Genomic DNA, 20,323 nt, shown 5'->3' on the forward strand with positions numbered 1-20,323 from the left:
AAGTACTGCTGCGGACGGTACATAGTTCTCACAAGACACTCTTTACACTCTTTACACTCTTCTAGGCGAAAGAACGGGTTGGCGCTGCCGTGAGCGTGGCACCGGGAGATGGACGCGACCGCCGAGGAGATCCTGGTCGCGGGTGGGGATTCGGTGACCGCGACGCGTCGCTCGTCGAGACCCGTGAAACCAACCGCGAAAGCCCAAAAAATTTGGCAAGTAGCCTCAAGCCAGGCCGGAACATCGAAGAATGCCGGCACAAAGCAAGTGGCAGCAGGCGACAACGACTGGGACAATGCGGACGAGAGACTGCAGGCCGTGGATGGCGCGGCCCGCAGCGATTCATCGCTAATGCAGATGATGTTCCAGACGACGCTCCAGACGATGCTCCAGGAAACGTCGAGCCATCTCATGGACAAGCAGAAACAGATGCTGGAGAGGCTCTGGGATGCTTTGATGGAGAACCAGCGAAAAGCGGCAAAGGGAACGAGCGATCAGCTGGAGATAATCCGACAACCGCAGCAGGAGATACGGACGGTCAGGGCCGAGGCGGCTGACGACCGGAAAAAGGCCGAGGAAACCAGAAGCATGCAGGAACAGACAGCACGTGAGATGAAACAGATGCGCGAGCAGCTGAGTGAACAGCTCAGGCAGGTGAGGGAACAAGCGGCAGAAGAAACAAAGCAGTTGCGAGAGCAGCTAGACGCGATGGCCAAAAGTATTCAGGCCAACAGCGCCCAGACGAGCCCGCACCCATCGTATGCAGACGTAGCCCGTACCCCGCCGTCAAGCCAGCCAAGCAACGTTCAAACGCTCTCGTCGATACAAACAACACCGTCCACGCTTACCGATACTCTCTTCTGCACTATCGACACATCACGTGTCAACGAGGAGGAAAAGGGCAAAGCGCAAGTGGGAGGAATTCGACAGGCCATTGAGGAGGAGATGCGAAAGAAGGAGGGCCGACAGGACTGGAGGTGTGCAGCCGTGGTGAGGAATGCAAAGAACGCAGACCGTATTAAGGTGATCTGCCGAGACGAGTCGGAGATGAAGCTCGTCAAGGAAGCGGCGGAGAAGACAGCAGTCACGGGCGCAAGAGTCCTCAGGGACCAACTATATCCGGTCAAAATTGACGGTGCAAACAGGGCAGCGGTACTGGGCTCAGCTGGCAACGTGCTGCCAGGCGCGGCGGAGGCGTTGGGAAAGGAGAACCGAGTGACGATTGCCAAGATGCACTGGCTCAGCGACAAGGAGAATAGGAAATCCTACGGCTCGATGGTGATCTACGTTACGAAGGTGAGCGATGCGCAACGCTTGCTGGAAGAGAGATACTTTCACCTCGCTGGGGAGTCGGCCAGCACCAACGTTTTCGAGCAACGCCAAGGCCCGGTCCAATGCTACAACTGTTGGGAGCTTGGTCACAAGGCCTTCACCTGTAACAGGCCCCAGCGATGTGGCAAATGTGCAGAAACGGGACACCGCCACACACAGTGCCAGGCGATCGAGCCGAAGTGCGCTCTCTGCGGAGGGCCACACGAATCGCTCAGTCGCAACTGCCGAGTGCGACAAATGCATAGCAACAATGTGTACTAACCTCCAGATCCTCCAGCTCAACGTGGGGAAGAGGGATGCAGTGCAACTGAGCATGATGAACGACGGAGACTTGCGGGACTACGCGGTGCTGGCAGTAGCCGAACCATACGTATTGAACATTGATGGTGCGGTGGTGACAGCACCGAACAACCACAGAAACTGGACGAGATTTATACCGACGAAGAAACATGAGATGCGATGGCCGATCCGCAGCATGCTCTGGATCCGCAGGGATCTAGAGGCGGAGCAGGTGCCGATACCCTCAGCCGACCTGACGGGAGCAATAATACGACTGCCCGACCGGGACGTCCTGGTGGTATCGGTGTATGTGGAAGGGAGGAATGAGAATGCTCTACGCACGGCAATGGAGCAACTGCACAGGGTGATGACTGGCTTCCGCAACAGCACAGGGAAAAGAACGGATGTGATCTTGGCAGGCGACCTCAACCGCCACGACCAACTATGGGGAGGTGACGAGGTGACAGGCAGACGCCAAGGGGAGGCAGATCCAATTATCGACCTCATGGACGAGCATGGCCTCCTCAGTCTCCTCCGCAGAGGGACAAAGACGTGGGAGAGGGGTGGTGCGGAGAGCACGATCGACCTGATGCTCGCGTCGTCCGAACTGGCAGAAGAGATGGTTCACTGCGGCATACACCCAACCGAACACGGGTCGGACCATAGGGCAATCCGGACAGAGTTTGACCTCACGACGCCGGAGAGGACGGCGAGTCCGAGACTGCTCTTCAAGAACGCACCGTGGAATGCGATCAAGGAGAGAGTGAAAGACCAGCTAGCACCCCTCCCATGGGACGGCGGGGTTCAGACCCAGACGGACAGGCTGATGGAGGCGGCCCTCGGCGCAATCCACGCACTGGTCCCGCGAGCGAAGCCATCGCCATATGCCAAGAGATGGTGGACAACTGACCTTACTCGACTCCGGAAAGCCTACACGTACTGGAGAAACCTGGCGAGGTCACAGCGGCGGGCAGGCCATAGACAGGAAAACCTAGAGAGCCGGGCGAAGGTAGCATCCAAAGAGTACCACGACACCATCAGAAGACAGAAGAAGGCCCACTGGGACGACTTCCTCGCAGACAGGGCCAATATCTGGCAAGCGGCCAAATACCTCAAACCCGGTGGCGACATGGTCGGCGACAAAATCCCCCGGCTGAAAAGGGCGGACGGGACGACAACGCAGGACAAGGCGGAACAGGCAGAAGTACTGCTGACGACATTCTTCCCGCCGCTACCAGCAACCATCGAAGACGAAGGTCCACGACCGCGGCGGAGAGAAGTGGCCATGCCGGATTTGACGTTGGAGGAGGTGGAGGAGAAAGTCATGGCAGCCAAAGCGTGGAAAGCACCCGGGGAAGACGGCCTGCCGGCGATGGTGTGGAAGCAACTGTGGCCGGTGGTCAAAGAACGCGTGATGCATCTGTTCCGCACCTCACTGAATGAAGGACAGCTACCAGACCAGTGGAGGAGCGCCAAGATCATCCCGCTCAAGAAGCCGGACAAGGCCGACTACGCGGTCGCAAAGGCATGGAGACCGATCTCGCTGTTGTCGACGCTGGGCAAAGTGCTCGAAGCAGTGGTGGCGGACAGGATCTCGTACGTCGCCGAGACGTTTGGGCTCCTGCCCACAAACCACTTTGGGGCAAGGAAGCGGCGGTCGGCAGAGCAGGCCTTGCTGCTCTTCCAAGAACATGTGTACAAAGCGTGGCGGAACCGCAGGGTGGTCAGCCTAGTCAGCTTCGACATCAAGGGCGCGTACAACGGCGTATTCAAGGACAGACTGCTACAGAGGCTGGAAGCAAGAGGCATCCCCAAGAAGCTGGTGCAATGGATAAGCGCGTTCTGCTCAAAGCGCACGGCCAGCATCGTGGTGAACGACTACACGTCAGAGCAACGGGAGCTGCCGCAAGCCGGCCTTCCCCAAGGATCGCCGCTTTCGCCTGTGCTTTTCCTATTCTTCAACGCAGACCTTGTGCAAAGCAAGATTGACTCCAAAGGCGGTTCGATAGCCTTTGTCGATAACTACTCAGCCTGGGTCACGGGACCGACGGCGGAGGCGAACAGGGACGACATACAAGCCATCATCGACCGGGCACTGGCGTGGGGGAGGCGTAGTGGAGCGACATTTGAACATGAAAAGACAACAATTGTCCACTTCACGCGCGTACCTGAACGTACCAGCGAGATGCCATTCATGATCAATGGTGAGGAAGTCAAGCCGAAGGCGAAGGCCAAGCTCCTGGGCGTGGCCATGGACACGGAGCTCAGGTTCAAGGAACACATGGCCAAGGCCGCCACTAAAGGTCTCTCGGCAGCCATGTGTCTAAGAAGACTCAGGATGCTGCCACCACAAGCTGCCAGACAACTCTTCGTCGCAACCGTTGCCCCAGCCATGGACTACGCGTCTGTCGTATGGGCGCATGCGCGCGGCGAAAGGGAATTGAAAGAGTTCAACAGGGCACAAAAAATAGGAGCGCGGGCCATCACGGGAGCCTTCCAGACGGTGGCGAGGGCAGTAGCTGAAGCAGAAGCCAACATCCAAACAGTACACGAGCGACATGCTCTGGCTGGAATGAAGTTGTACATCAATATGCACACGCTGCCAAAGAAGCACCCGCTAGCGACACTCAAAGTATCAGTGAGTCGAAGGTACATCTCGCCGATGAAGAGACTGGCGCTTGCCCTCGGCGAGAGCGGAATCGGGCGGATGGAAACAATCGAAGCCTATGCAGCACCACCATGGCACGCCCGCGTGTCGCTGGTGTGTGAGGCAGATCGGAAGGTGGCGATAGCGGCAGCCAACAGTGTCGAAGACATCACCATCGCGACCAGCGCTTCCGACAGAGGAGGAATGACGGGCATGGGAGGCATCATCAGCCACAAAGCAGCAGGGCAAGAGAATAGGGTCATGGCCAGGTGCTCGGTCACTCTCGGCTCGCGAGACGACCAGAACCCCTACACAGCCGAGCTAGGGGCGATAGCGATGGCATTGCGATGCATGCCTGACGGATTACGGGACCGAAGGCTTACCATACTGTCAAGCGGCCAGTCAGCACTGAAGGCGATCGCGCGACCACGACAACAATCGGGACAGTGCGCCATCCGAGAAATCTACAACCACATCCGACGGCTAAGAAAAGGCAACAACAGGGTCAAGATGATTTGGGTACCCTCTCGGGATGATGCGTTCCCCTTGGGGCCTAAGGCGAAGAGACAGGCGCAGAGAGCAACTGAATCGGGGCGCATGCCAGAGACACAGCCGTACCAAGCCCGATCGACGCGGATAAGACTAGCGAGAAAGCAGCTACAACAGCACCAGACACTACCGGACAGAGTGGGCGGCTTCTCCAAGAGGGTTGACAAAGCGCTACCAGGCATACACACAAAGGTTTTATACGGCGGACTGAAGAGACGCGAAGCAGATACGCTTTCGCAGTTGCGCACGGGAATGGCGAGGATTAACAGCTACCTGTCGAGGATCGGTGCAGTGGAATCAGACTTGTGCGACTGTGGAAGGGCAGTCGAGACGATGGAACATTTTCTCTTTCGCTGCAGCAAGTGGGATGCACAACGCGAAGGCATGCGGCGAATCGGACAAAGCGAGATGGGAAACCTCTCATTCTTTCTGGGAGGAAAGTCGGCATCGGACGGACCGAAGTGGTCACCTAACCTACAGGCGGTGGGAGCAACGATCAAATTTGCGATGAAGACAGGAAGGTTGGGAGTGAAGTAGGAGAATGGGACATACTAACAGCCGGAACCAGGAAACAGTGGCACAATACTAACACAATACAGCCTCATTTTGACAGACCACGCTTCAGCTGCTGAGGATAGGATGCTGAACACTTGGAGAAATTGGCCTTCAAGCAGGCCTGTCAGAGAGAGTCAAGCGAGGCCAAGCGAAAGCGATCCAGGGAGAGAAAGTGGGGCTTTACTTGTGGTCAGGATTGAAGGTGGCAGAAATGTAAATAGCATAGCGTATTCCATGGCCCTATGAGATCCGTTCTCCCGGGCGTAATAAATCTACTACTACTACTACTACTACCTAGGCGCTCCCCGCCGTAGGGCACAAAATCTTGGAACCGCCACAAAAAATTGGAACGCGTCGCAATTCTCAACCCTTTGAATACGTAAAATCACACATTTCATCGACAACACTTGGTCAAATACATGCCAAATTGGATCATCATGATTTTTCCCGATACCGCTAAGCAGATCCAAGCCAAAAAAAAAAGCCGCTAGGGCGATACTTGCCAACAGAGGCCACCACGCGCGCATTCGGGCTGCTGAAACGCCTCTATCTCTTCGCGCCGCCTCACGCGTTTATAACATCAGTACGAGTGAAATACATAGGTAATTGAAGAAGTTGGAAAGCGGCTCTTTCGATACATCCCGGCCGCAGGGTCGTCCACGCTCGTTGTCGGACGCAGAAGACGCAGCAATTGCAGCATATATTGTATGGATGGAACGCGCCGGCTTCCCCGCCTCCAAGGTCCACGTTGAGGAAGCTGCGAATGCCCTCCGGCAAGAAAGGGACCCGGAATTGAGTCCTCTATCGAAGGCATGGTATGCCCGGTTTCGTGCAGACCACCCAGAGCTCCGAACGACGTTCCTGAAGGCGGTCGAGAAGTCCCGGAAGTCATTCGAATCCTCTGATATCACTGACATCGCCACATTCTATGATAACCTCAAAGACCTCATCAAAACCCACAGAATTGGCGCCTCAGAAATGTGGAACGAGGACGAAGCCGGCATCCGAATTGGCTGTCTTCGAGAGACTATTCAAGTCATCATAGTCTGTACAACGCGTACAACGCGTACCACCGTCCTGAAGTCCTAGATCCCGCCAACCGTGAATCTTGCACCCTCATCGGCGCAGGAAATGCATTGGGAGATTCTATTCCTCCCTGGCTTATATTCAAGACGTTTCATTCAGAGAATTTTGCCTCCATCGAGGCTGATGAGAACATGCGCTTCGTACAGTCAGACACCGCGTTCAGCAACGCCGAGGTCAGCTAGGACTGGCTTCACGAATTTAACCGGGTTTCCTGGACGAAGTCAGCAAAAGCTTCGAGGCTCGAAGTCACTCTAAATGACTGGTTTGGATGTGATGAATGGATGTGTGTTAACGGCATCCGTGGGCTGAGGGTTACAGAGCCTCCGAATCATCATTCTAAAGATGAGAAGATATGGCGGCTTCTAGTTATCGACGGCTTCACAGGGCACACATCCTTCCACTTCATCGAATACTGTATTCAATTTGATACCCTGATCGTCATGCTGCCACCGCATTCAACACATATCATGCAGCCGATGGATGTTGGAGTATTTCAGCCGTTGAAAAATGCACACCAAGCCGCACTTCGGCAGTCCCTTCGTGTTGGAGATCACAAATGTGAGGCGACCAAGTCGGTGGCAAGGTGTGGAAGAAGGTGGAACATTCCACAGAGATCGTGCCTGTACATAAATAGCAGTTCTCCTACTGTTCATTTAGGATGAATAAAGCAACTTGAATCTTCTCATTTCAACACTTCGAGAGGGCAACCTCGCCTTCACCCGCCTCGATTTCGTCTCTGCCTTCCAAAAGATCTTCGATGCCGGCGTCAGCGTACGTAACATCATGTCAGGGTTCGAGAAAACCGGTCTCTTCCCGCCGAACAGCGTGCCGGTGATCACAAAGATGGTGTTAGCACAGAGAAAGCAGCGCGAGGCCGTGAACCCTGCCTTCGAGTCACTTCTTCCAAGGGCAACCCGGTTCCAAGGCGCCTCTGACATTATGCAACATATATCTTCTAAATACAGTGAGGTGTTGAGTTCGCCCACCCGTGCTGCCCTTCCGCAAGTCTGATCAGTTCTCACAGAAGCCGCAGTCCTCAATAAACAAAGCGACGCCTTCTGCATCAGCCGCACGCAACGCATCGATAAATTGTCACGAATTTGTCGCCGCGGAAAGACCGTCAAACCCGGTGGCCTCTTTCGCACCAGCTCCAGCTTTGCCGAGATACGGAAACAACACCAGAAAACCCTCGAGGAAGAGGCAGAGAAGAGTCACCGCCGCGAGCTACGAGCGCACCGCGCCACACTGAAGAAAGAGATGGACAAGCTGAGGGAAAAGTGGCGATCGTCAAATAAAGAGCTCTTGTCCCGTCACACTATCGTCCACAAGAAGTGAGGGGTTTTGAGTCATTGACGAGCTGAGATCCTTGGCAAACAGTTATGCAACCTTCCGTTAATGTTCGCAGAAATTCCATCCCACCTCTCTTAGCTTACCGTCCGAATCCTCCTGCAGTGCGGTCCGTTCGGCCATTAGTTCATCGCGGAGGCTTTTGGCCTCAGTCTCATCAATTGGGAAATCGACATTGCTGAGAATCATCTCGTTTAGCTCTCGAGGTAGTGAACTGCTCATAATGTGCTGTTCGCCGAGCCACCAGTGCCTTTGTTGAGGAGGGACGTTAGCTGTAGAGATGATAGGGATTGATGGATCGACTAGGAAGAGGGCAAGGATCTTTCGATGACATGGGCGGGAGCGGTCGGCGAGGCGGAAGGGGTGGACACGGTGTTGGTATAGGTTTGGGAAAAAGATAGCCCGACATTCGCGTGTAAAAATAGACCCTATCTCCTGAATATTGTCATCGGGGGTCCGGGGGCGAATAGCGAATGTGCGCTCGATAGAATAGTAGTCATTTTGGTCGTACCGCAGCCCCATACGTAAGTCTTCAGCGTTGGCGGACGTACGGAAAGCAAGTCGAGATTCCGTAATATTATCATTGTCGTAGTAGAATAGGGCAGTGGCGCAAATATGTTCGTTCAGTTGGCCCTCCACGTGCCATGAACCGCCACGATAATAAGGTTTCTCTGGCGTTAAGTGAATATTAGCGAGTTTGACAATAACCTGAATGCGAGAAGCGCCATTGAAAAATCCCCTTTCCTTAATGTGGCTTGCGGAGAGATTAAATGTGCTGCTAGCAGGGAGTCTGTAATATCGAGAACTGGATCTGCTACGACCGTGCGCCGCTGATGCTTCATCCGGCTCTGGAACAGGAACGGGATGAGTTTTGTGAAACCAGGCACTATCAAGCTCTGCACGCTCAGATCCCTCATAGTCCGGATTGTCTTCTTCATCCTGGAGGCGTGGAGGCTCGCCATCACCGAGTGGTCGATTCGATTGAGAACAGCCCCAATCGGAGCTTGTACAGATGTCTTAAGCTTTGCATACGTATTGAGCATCGTCTGTTGAGAGGCGTTGAACACGAAACTCCGTCGGCCAACGATACACTAGATCCCACGCTGGCAGAGCCTTCGCAATAAAGCGCTCAATAAGGGGATACAGTTGAGCGTGTTTGATCGGATGCAGGTTATTGATATAGCTGTCAATCTTGACGCCACCGTCGTTATCGAGAACGACGTCACAGGGCAACCATTGAAACTTTGGGGAAAGGAATGGCACACTGCGGTCTGGTGGTGGCAGATGCAAGCCCCAGATACGCACCGCATTCGTTCGAGGTCCTCTAGTGGTCTCTTTGATGAGCTCAGAGCAATCTGGTATCGGAATGACTTGGCCAAGACCGCAGTAATCAAGGCAGTCCTGGACACCAATACGCTTATCCAACAGGATCCGAGAGCGCCCATAGACAAGGGGACAAAGGGAAGGATGAACTAGGTTGAGAACCTGTTTGTTGCTTCCAGGATGCCAGTCCTTCTCTTCTTCTGGGACGTTTTCAAGAGCTTCAACCGCCGCGATAAGTTCGTGTCGGAGTTCCTCTGTGATGAGTTTGTCCGACTTAATAATGCAGGCCGAATAATCAAGCACAGGAACAAGGCCGGTCTGCTCGTAGATATCAGCCTTTATGCGAATTTCGTTGATACACTGAATCACATAATGTTAGCGGACCTGAAATGTGGTTTCGGGGGTGCCGCAGCGTCCAGGACGGACAAGCGTCCCGACAACAAAGAATTGGTTGTGCGGTTCATGTATGTACTCACACAGTCCGCCATAGCAAGCGTGAAGTCACCATGGCGTACGTAGCTAGCCCAGTCAATCTCGAGTGCCTCCTTCTTCCACTTCGCGGCGATGTTGGGCTCTCGAATCTTTTTCCACCATTCGGATTTGTTTGTGATCTCTTCAACCAGCTTCAGCATGCAGACCTCTCGGATGAGGAGTGTAGCAGCGGCCCAATCTTGTTCCGGGTCTCCGATCAAAATAGGGAAGCGATCTTGCTTAGCTGGCATATGGGCAAGTGGTAAGCCAAAGCCTGGGAGTTCCAAGGAGCCAGTGACGCCAGAATCTCTCTGCAAGATATAACTTTAGCTAGGGTGTGCCTAGAGAGTGCTTCCTCCTCTCTGGACGTTATGCGGTACCTACCTTGCATCCTAGCTGATTTGCGGTCACGGAAAAGGCGTCAGCCAGCAGAAGCAAGACTTCAATCGCCGGTACACTTAGCCCAAAGTTCTTGTCGAGCCAATTGATGCCATCAGTTGATGCGAAAGCAGCAAATAGGCGAAGGAGGTGACGGCACACTGACGTCTCCTCACAGACGGTGGCACCACGACTGATACTTATGCCCCTGGATGCAGCTAGGAGACGCGGGCCCATGTACGATGTCCGGCTCTTCATCTCGCTGCTGTGGTTGCTTTGCAGCTCTGCTGGGATCATTGCGCAGTAGCCTTCGAAACCCCACGAACGGGAAGAGGAAAAAAAGGAGGGCCGTCCCTTTCGATAGAAAAGTCCGTCGGGCCTTCGTCCTGTGTTGGGAAATGCGCTCCTCAACCGCTCCCGTCTCAGCATCCCGACGGAGAATATGACACAACTTGATTTAAAATACTTCGAACACCCGTTAAGTTGCCAAGGCAAGGGACTTAACGGCTGAATATCCAGCCCGAATGGTAAATACCGTATACCTGCTATTAAACTCTCCTGGGGGAACTGCCTAGATCCCCCTTTCGACTGCGGCGGTAACCAGCTGTTAAAACCACTTCAAACCTGTAGTAAGGGAATTGACTGATAGTCATAGGGGTCCCTCTACCGCTTCCTGACAGGCCCAATCAACTATATACCGGTTATGGAATTTCCCCGTTCCCCGTATCTTATAGGAAAACGTCATTTAGTCAATGTAGCGTGGTGGATACGGCGGATCGGCCAGCTGTTGAGCCTGACGGCGTTGTTGGTCAGCAAGGCGCATCTTCATCCCTGCCTTATAGTTAGCCACAAACGCAGTACGTAGGAAACGCAGGCGTATAAACCTTCCGTGGGCGTGTGGTTATAGAGGCTCTGACGATCGAAAGGCGCCTCAAGGAGTAGGCCTTGCAGCGCGGTAACTCGTGAGACAGCAACATAACTAATACCGGCCTGGAAGTCGCGTGTAGCGAGGTCAGTAACTATCTGATCCTTCGTTAGGCTCTGGCATTTGTGAACAGTGATAGCAAACGCCACGATCAGGGGAAACTGCGTGCGAGCGCAAGTCTCGTTGCCCACTAGGAAATCACGCGTGACTGGGAGGATGGGTAAGATTTTCCTGCCCTCGTTCGTTGTTAGATACGGCGGCCCGTCGTAGCTATCGAAATCCGCCATAATAACCGCCGGGGGTTCTTCCCATGGGTTGGTGCCTGCGTTCCAGGCGATGTCGTATACAGTACCCTGGGCACCGTTAACTAGGCCAGCTGGCTGCCATAGGTTAGTCGTAAGCATCACTCTGGCGCCTTTAGCAACAGGGAACCTGTTAGATAGGTTGCCAGCGTTGTCACTTGGCGCCTGCCCTGCGCCGTTGCCCCGATTCTTTGCCTCCACCTGTACTGCCGGGTCGTTGAGGTGCACCATATGCTCGTAATTGTACTCGTTGACCCGGGCCTTTGTAGAATACACCCGCAAAGCGGCCCTGAAGCTGTCAATCTCGCTCTGTGTTAGCTTGGCCTGTACCCGATTACTAAGGAGGTTCCATGACGGTATAGATAACTTAACTTCACGCAGTTCCTGCAATGCCTGACGGAACTGGGCCTGATCATTGCCAGCCTGGCGCTGTACCGTGGTCAGGAAGATGGTGCGGTCAAATAACCGGTAGGCCACCTGTCCTCTCCTTTCCAACGAAGACAGGCTGGTGCTAGTCGAATACAGGGGCTTTTGCCGGACTGGTGGTAACTGGAAGAAATCACCCACAAGCAAGACGCTCACACCACCAAAGAACTCGAGGCTACGCTGTGGAAAGGCCTGCCGCAGGCGGGAATCGATCCGCGCGAGTTGCTCAAGCCCTAGCATGCTCTTTTCATCGATAACGAGGTATTTGACGTGCTGTAGGCGAGACTGAAGGGCGGCTGCGTCGGTTGGAGGAAGGTCGGTAAAAGCACCACCTACTGGGAGGCGTAGCAACGAATGAATGGTGCTGCCCTGTATCTGGTTACTCGCAACGCCTGTTGGCGCTACGCGGCAAATAGGGCTAGGATTCGGTAGGGCAGCTGCCTGAAGATGGGAGGAAAGCACCTTGATAAGGAAGGACTTGCCTGTACCACCACCACCGTCAACGTGGAGAAGGATTTGAGTAGGATTTTGCGCCTGGAAGTGGCCCATGAAGGTGTCGTACACGAGCCGTTGTTGTGGGTTCAGCTGATCACGCCAGTGAGGGCCAAGGACCTCCACATCGTTGGCTATAGGGTGGCTGGCGATAAGTTCTTTCCAGTAGCCGTCTCGAAGTTCCGGATAAGTACCTACATGCTGTGTCCAGTCGTAATTAACGTCGATATCGCGGCGGCCAAGTAGGTCAAGACCTTCCTGGGTAAGGGGGTTGTCGGGTAAAAGGGCGGCGAGGCGGATCCAGTCTTCGTCATCAAATTCCTCCTCCACAGGCAGAGTCTCGTACTGATCCTCTTGAGGTTGTAATCGAGCCTCTTTTGGCCGGCCGTAATGGTCATCACCATGACTGTGGTGCTGCCAACAATAGGAGAAGGCCTTGGCGTGAGAACTAAAACGCTGGCCGTCAAATGTGAGGAGCTCATCAAGCCGGCGATGTGGGTGGTTCAATGTTAGCTTTACACGGCAGTAATCTGGCCACTGTTGACCTTCTGGATCAGCATGATAGCGAGGAAAGTAGACCAATACACGAGGCCTGCCGTTAACATTGCTTGGCTGCCATTGCTTCCACATGGAAGGGTTCCTAGAGAGGAAATTCCAGTATTTGAGAAAGGAAACGTAGGTCAGGTCCTCTAGGGTCTCTGGGCGTCGACAGTACTTTTCATAGACGTTGGGGGCCTCGTCAACCTCATCGCCGTCGATCCGTAGGGAGCGGGAATGCCTGTCAGGATTACGGCAATCAACGTATAGGCAGGTTCGTGAGCCCTCTTGTAACGGCAGGCCGAGGAGCAAGTGGCTAACCTCCTGCTTCGAGTAGTCTCGCTCAGCAACTAGCTGATTTAGGAGCTTTGACGTGAAGGAAATCAGGGGGTTGTGGTCCTTGACCCGGGGCATCAGGGCCTTCCCAATCTGGGCAAAAGACTCGCTCTTCTTTTCCGACTTGGAGCAGTATTTGGCTGCGTAATCGATCACCTGCTGCAGGCTCGTGCAGGGCGAGACATCTGTATTGGCTAGCCACGCAACGGTAAGCAAGCGGTTGTAGTGATTGACCTGGCCATCGTTGCGCTCGCCCCTGAAGCTCCAGTGCTTAGAATGAGGAACCTTGTCAAGGGAGGCTAGGAGGCGCTGCTCGTGAGGAAATCCAAAGCGGCACTCTACCTGCTTGGTATGCTTATTGAGCTGCATACAGTAGTTGTTGCAGCGATGGCGTTGCACGCAGTTGACTTCCATTGATAGGAACTGAACGGTAAGGGGATGCTCCAATAGATTACTGATCAGGGGATTCCCTTCCCCAGGCGCCTGTATCCTCTGAGGCTCTGGGTTAACAGCAGATACGTGATATCCCCAGATTCGGGCAAATCGCTCTCGGGACTGACCATTATCAGGATCTAGGTCTGGGTGACCACTTAGCCAATATAGGCCATGGTGGTGACTGGAACCCCTGCCCTGCCACTCGTAGCGACCCCAAAAGTCCGTTAGGTTAAACTTCTGCTTCAGGACAATAGTCCTAAAGAGCGTATAACGCTTATGGAAGTGATAAGCGGCAATGTGGGCGTTGTCTCGCAGTAATTGCCGGGACAGAGCCATCCGCGCCGCCTCAGGAGCTGCTTTCCACTCTTGGAATCGAGGCATATGACGATATAGGGACTCCCAGTGGTAATCAGCCGCACTTGCGGTAACGAAAAGGCCAGGCCTGCCTAGATTGTAGGCATATGCCTCCAATTCCTTCCTTTGCTTATACCAATATGGACGGGTGCCCCTAATTACAGCGGCTTGGCGCGTGATCGACTGGATCAGAGCCTGAGCCTCTGGCTCGTCAGGCTCAGCCATCGCTTCCTCTAGGTCAGCGCGTGTAAGGGCTTGACGGCGGCCTTCGTGTTGCTTGACGAAGTAGTTGCTTCGCTTTCGGACCTGCGCACGTAACAGCGTGTTGAGGGCGACGAAGGGCCACGTCTTATGGCGGGCAAAACGTCCGTCTTGCCATCTCATCGCATGGGCAAGGTAGTCCTGGTACGTGATGCTCCGTAGGCGAGGCTCCACGAAGTCCGCCTTGCCGTCAGGGTAGAGAGTAGGGAACGCGAGCGTTAACAGTGGCTGGGAACGGTTGAATTCATTCATAGGAGTTCTGCGAATGGAAGGCAGTGGCATCTGGTGCTGAGCCTGCGCGCTAGGCGGCATATGCTCAAGATCAGCCATACGCTCAGGGCCAGGGGTACCATGAAGGAATCGGGACTGCAGGGCGTTTAATTCGGTATCGGTAACCTGCAAATTCGGGATCGCCGATGCGTCTGCATCGCTAGGATCCTCTTCTACAGCCTCCTCAACCGGGCCTTGGGGGACCTCGCCGTCAGGTATGTCAGCCACTTGGCATGCAATGGAAGCAACTATGCTGCCGTCAAGAGGAAGCCGTTGCAAGCGATCCTGCCTCACAACGATATCGCGATAGCCCGGGTGGTGGCGCTGTAAGTAATGCAGCCAAATCAACAGGCATGAGCGGCGTACCCGGAAATCGCGAGCAAACTGCTGCTGGAAGCGAGGGTCGCCCTCCATATTAGGAGGCCGCAGGAGTACGATATCTAGCTCTTCAGGTAGGACTGGGAGCTCTTCAAATAGCCTACCAACGTTGCGAAGAAAGTGGACAACGTGGCCGCGGTATTTATATTGAGCGCCACGTACCTGTAGGACCTTTACGTGTACGTGAATCCTAGCAATAAGCATCTCCTCAACCATCGTTAGATCAGGTAGATTGCCGGGGACTTCCCCAAAGTCAAGGTTATTCGTAGCGCTAAAGAAGTAGGGCTCGTCAGGAGCTCTTTTCTTGTCTCGACTAATGCAGCGGCTGCAGATTTGCAAGCTATTTCGCTTCATATCGAACCAATGCTCCCGGCAGCGAATGCAACTATGCATCTTGTCGTCGTTCAGGGCAGTATAGAACTCCCGCACAAGGGCCTGATCCTCCTCACTAAGGGCGGGCAAGTTAAGGTCTCCTGTAAATGGTGGATCAACTATCTGATCAAACTGTCCCTCTTGAGGCTCTGGCCGTGGCCGTGGGCTAAAGGTGGCTTGACGTGTATAGCGGCCGCGGCAATGACCCTGTGGCAGTGATGAAGGTGTGGTAGGGAACGATTCCTGTGGTATAGGCGTGCCTAGCACAACAGGAGCCGTTGGAAGAGTGCCTTGAGGAATTGGCGTTTGAGGAATCGGCGTGCCCAGAACTACTGTTGGCAGGCTAAGGGTAGGAGGGATAGGGGAAGGTCCCTCTACCGCGCTTGGGGTAGATGGCCCCAGCAGAGGTCTAGGCAGTCCCTGGAGTGCGGGCGCCAGGCCACGGAATAAAGCAGACGTGGCAGGAGGTTGTGAGCCGTGCACAGGCGCAGGCGTTGGCGCAGTCCGCCTTGTAGGCGTCAGGTTAGCTACAGAATCGGTCCTTTTCGTGGCTCTGCGTGGCGATAGCCTCAAGGCGATATTCCGCATGGCGGCAACGGCGGCTCGGGATTCGGCTACACGTTCCCTTCGGCGTGCCCTACAGCTAGCACAGTCTCCTGTAAACTTCGTAGGGTCCTTGACGCTTCGAAATTCGACTTCGGGTAGGTCTTGCTTGCAGGTGTGGCAGTTTCGAACTGCCTGGGGTATATCGTCCTCCATCTGGCCGTATATGTATCCACCTCTTACCCACCTAGACTGCTGGATATCGCTCGGGCAGGGGGCTTTGCGACGGCTTACGTCTAATACCGTAATAGATCTCGATGGAGAGGCTGTCTTTGAGGTAGTTAGATCAGGTCTGAATGATCAGGGAGGAAACTGCACTGCTTCCCGGAGGCAGGGTAACCGGGGAATCTTGAGAGGTAGGCTGGCTGCGGAGGTAATATGTCAACCTAGATACCGTTAGCAACCTGATGGGTTTGATAGATTTGACAGAAAAGGGAAGCAGCCGCCATGTAGGTTAGTGGAAGGAGTAAGGGGCACGGGGGTTATTCAGTCAGGATCGTGCTTAGCAACCCAACAAATTGATTGTATGGAAGAAAAGAAGAACTGAAAGCTCTTGGAGAGTTTGCCAAGCTAGCTAGTTATTACCTAGTCAACGCTCAGGGGGTGGTTTCTGGCGAGGCCTTCATTTGGTGGCGTTAACAGCCGACCAATTCGCGCACGAGTTGAGCAAGGCCAGGCCAATTAGCCAATCAGAGGAGGTTTTATGCTCAATTCTTTCTGACTGAGTAAAACGCCCTTCGGGCTGAATAAATAGATATTTAATTCTATATAATCTGGTTTAACTCTTTTATTATAATTATTATAATCTATATATAACTTAAGGGTCTTAGAGTAGTTGAAACTGGTAGTAATATAGTACCTACAAATTTTATTCAGTTAGATATAAATTGCATAATTTACAATACCTTGCAATCCACACAGTATATAGACATTTATTTAGTACTTTTATAGATAGATAGCCTTACTAGCTATTAATATATTTAGCTATATTAAATCTACTATTTTACTATTATTAGACTGTAATTTATATTTATTTATTTATTTAGTATACGCTATTTTACCTTTATCAAGGCCTATAGAACTCCTACTACTTTATCGGATAGGGAAAAACCGTATGCCTAAACATTGGATGAAAACCCTACCCCTTCCTTCTATTTCTACCACTCTATGTACCCATAAGGTCACTGTAGAGCATACAATGCAACTTCGAGTCTGTAACTGGTAACAACACCTCAAGCTATTCCTCGCCATTAACACCTCAACCTTCTAGTCTTCCAACCTTCCTATTTTCTCTGGGTAGAGGGGGGGTTACCTATTTATAAGCGCAGGAATGCGCTGTAGTTAGCCTCTTATAGTGGGTTGGCCAGTCCACTTCCTAAAGGCAAGCTAGGGACCAATTAGCTTGCTACCTTAGGCCCGGTTAGCGAGTCGGATCCTCGGGTTCAATCCCTGTACAGGCTGACTTTTCTGCTAGGGGACGAGGCTAGCAGTCACAGCACAATTACAAGGATTGTGCCCTGGGCTGGATTCGAACCAACAACCTCTTGAAAAAGGTCCCAAGCTCTTAACCACTGAGCCCCAGGGTATTTATACTGTATTAATTAAATTAATATTAATTTAATAATTAAAAATTAAAATTAATTAAAAATTAATTAAAAATTAATTTACTTTAAAATTAACTTAATTTTAAAGCTAAATAACTTAGTATATAAAATATATTAAATAACAATTTTAATGCTATTTAAAAGCTAATTTTTTAAGCTATTTAATAGTATATTTATTATCTAAATATTATGGCTAAATTTAGAAAAATTACTTATAAAAAGCTTAGAATCTTTAAGCTATTTTTAACTTAAGATTCTAATTATTATATACTATAATATACTATTTTATACTATTATAATAGGCAGTTAGAGATACTTAAGCTAGCTAGTTGCTAGTGGGGATATCTCTAGAGTAGTCTAGATTAGGATAAAAGGGAGAAAAGAAACCTATACTAGAGAACAAGATTGGTTTTCAGTTCTTTAGAAATTCAAGCTAGACATTAAAGAGGCCGGTAGGCCTCTAAATAGCTAGGGAGTCTGCTTTTTCTTTGCCTTTAATTTTAAGAGATTTATTTGAGCCTATTCTTACTATTACTATAATCTTTATCTAACTTCTATCTTTAACCTCCTTTAGATATTAAGCTGCTGTAGGCCTAATTAATGTCTTGCTAGTAAACTTTTCTACAACTAACTTAATATTTAATTTTATAAGATACTTTTCAACTAGGAGATATAAGCTTTAGATTATTCCAATCTTATATATATAATCTAGTGTAGCTTTAGGCTAATTAGCTAAGATGTTTATATAATAACTTTTTATATAAATCCTCTAGAGTAAGTTAATAAGTTAAATGTTATTTTTGTTTCTTTTTGCTGCTAAATTATTTATCTTTTATAAATTTTTTTTTTTATATATTTTTATAAGAATACTTTTTTTATTATTATATTAATTTATTATTTTTATTTTACTACTTCATAATTTTTTAATATTAACTACTAATATAAAAACAGTAAAATATATTATTAATATTAAAAAGAAAATAAGTTTTTTATTACTTTTAATTATATTTATTAAAGTTAATATTAAAGTATTTAAAATATAAATTCTCTAATAATAAAAAAGAGTATAAAAAGCTATATAAATATATTTAATACTTAAATTATTATTATATTAATAATTTAAAAACTTATAAACCTATTTTCTTATTTTATTTTTAATAATAAACTTAGTTTTATATTATTAAATAATCTTATATATAAAGTTAAATAAATATTTAATTTAAATATTAATATAAAAATATAAATATTATAATTTATATAATATAAATTATTACTCTATAATATATATTACTCTATAGCATACTTTTCCCACTACTATTACCTTTAATTTTAAAATATATTTTTTTTACTAAATTAATATAGAATCTCTTAAAAGAGTAATAAATACTACTAGCAATTAATATAATTTAATCCAACTTATATTTTAGTATCTATTATATTATAAAATTCTATAATATTTCTATAACTATAATCTAATAAAGAATAGCTAGCAAGCCTTTAAAAGCTAACAAAACTAATAGCAAGCTAACTTTAATAATTACTAAAAAAAATACTATTATTTAATATATACTTAATCTAAATTTAAGAGGATTTTTACCCTAGAGGGCTAATATATAAAATATAGCTAATCTTCTAATAGCTAAATATAGCATATAATATATTAGAAAATACTAAATTAACTACTTTATTATATAATAACTAGAGCTCTATATATATTTCTCTTATTTTTATAACTATTAAAAAGCCTTATAAGAAGATTTCTATATATTAAATATATAGTTTTATTTAGTAATTAATATATATATACAATATAATATCTAAAATTGCAATTTCTATAACTTTAATAAAACTAGCTTTATTTAGTTTTTTTATAATCTTACTTAATATTATTAAATAAATCAAAGCTATATAGTAATCTTAAATAATAGAAATAAATAATAAGAATATATCTAGTACTAAAGAAATAATAGCTAAATAATAAGATTATTACCTACTAATTTCTACTTAAAGCTTCTATTTAACCCCTCTAACTTTAATTTATTATTTATAATTAATAACCTTACTATTATAGTTAATAACCTTAAGATAGTAATCTTATTTTAAGTAAAGAATATAAGAAAGATATTTCTATTATTAAAAAGCTAACTTCTCTTTTAATACTTATTTCTTATCTTATAATAACTAACTTTAAATATAGTAAATTTTATTTAAAAAGCCCTTACTACTAATAACTATTATATCTATATTATATAAATAATATCTAATATAATTTTAAATTCTCTTAGAATCTAAAAATAAATTAAAAAGATAAAATAAATTTCCTTTAAGCTTTCTTAAAAAGAAAATCTATTTAAGCTATTACTATATTATTTATAATACCTAAATAAAAATAATAAATTATATTAGCTATTTTTAGATACTATTTACTTTTTTATAATAAAAATAGAATTAATAAGTAAGAAAATTAAATTCTTAGTAGCAATTTATTTTATATATTTAAATAGAAATAGCTATACTTTATAATTTAGCGAAAAATATTAATAATACTAATCCAAGGAGTTAAGTCTTCTCTAGAATATTACCGGGGCTTAATATAACCCCTAATTCTAGGAGCTATTATATTATGTTAGGTTAGTATAGATGCTAGCTATATAAGATACTAGCTAGAGGGGGATTTAAATAACTTAAATCTCGGGGTATTAGATTAGGTTGTGGGAGTTTTTAGTATATTTATTAAGGTTAGACTAGTTGAAAAAGTTAGATAGGATTTAATAGAGAAGAAAAAAGCAGCTTAAAACTCAAAACTTAGGCCTTAATAACTATAATATATATATAATAAAAATGCAGTAAATTTAAATACTAGGTTTCCTTATTAAGAAAAGACTAGCTTTATAATAGGTATAATTTATATAGGAATAGTTATTATATACTTAAAGTAAATTAATAGGTTAAAGGCTATTTAGCCTAGTAATTAAGAATAGATAATAGTAATTTATAATATTATAGCTAATAGCTATATAATACTATCTTTTCTTTATATTATAGGCTGATTTTACCTTAT

The 20,323-nt window shown here is 48.1% G+C and overlaps 2 protein-coding genes and 1 pseudogene across 3 annotated transcripts; 1 reads left to right on the top strand and 2 right to left on the bottom strand.

Annotated features, from left to right (window-relative positions):
- Nucleotides 1-38: 38 nt before the first annotated feature.
- BGZ61DRAFT_466863 (uncharacterized protein) lies at nucleotides 39-570 on the top strand (the record flags this gene model as incomplete). The annotated part of the gene is made up of 1 exon (XM_046247715.1): nucleotides 39-570. A coding segment is annotated over exon 1 (462 nt), but the record flags the coding sequence as incomplete, so codon positions are not given.
- Nucleotides 571-7,640: 7,070 nt separating this feature from the next.
- On the bottom strand, nucleotides 7,641-9,840 carry BGZ61DRAFT_570708 (uncharacterized protein; the record flags this gene model as incomplete). Its single annotated transcript, XM_046256051.1, has 4 exons — nucleotides 7,641-8,811; nucleotides 8,881-9,037; nucleotides 9,101-9,478; nucleotides 9,595-9,840. The coding sequence occupies 4 exons, from the start codon at nucleotides 9,838-9,840 to the stop codon at nucleotides 7,841-7,843; spliced, it is 1,752 nt and encodes a 583-aa protein (XP_046094812.1). The 3' UTR covers nucleotides 7,641-7,840.
- A 7,331-nt stretch (nucleotides 9,841-17,171) lies between these two features.
- Nucleotides 17,172-17,243, bottom strand: BGZ61DRAFT_t209 (annotated as a pseudogene). Its single transcript has one exon. The product of its transcript is annotated as a tRNA-OTHER (tRNA).
- Nucleotides 17,244-20,323: the final 3,080 nt, after the last annotated feature.

The sequence above is a fragment of the Ilyonectria robusta genome, assembly GCF_021365365.1.
Source record: "Ilyonectria robusta strain PMI_751 chromosome Unknown BGZ61scaffold_52, whole genome shotgun sequence".
NCBI lineage: Eukaryota > Fungi > Ascomycota > Sordariomycetes > Hypocreales > Nectriaceae > Ilyonectria > Ilyonectria robusta.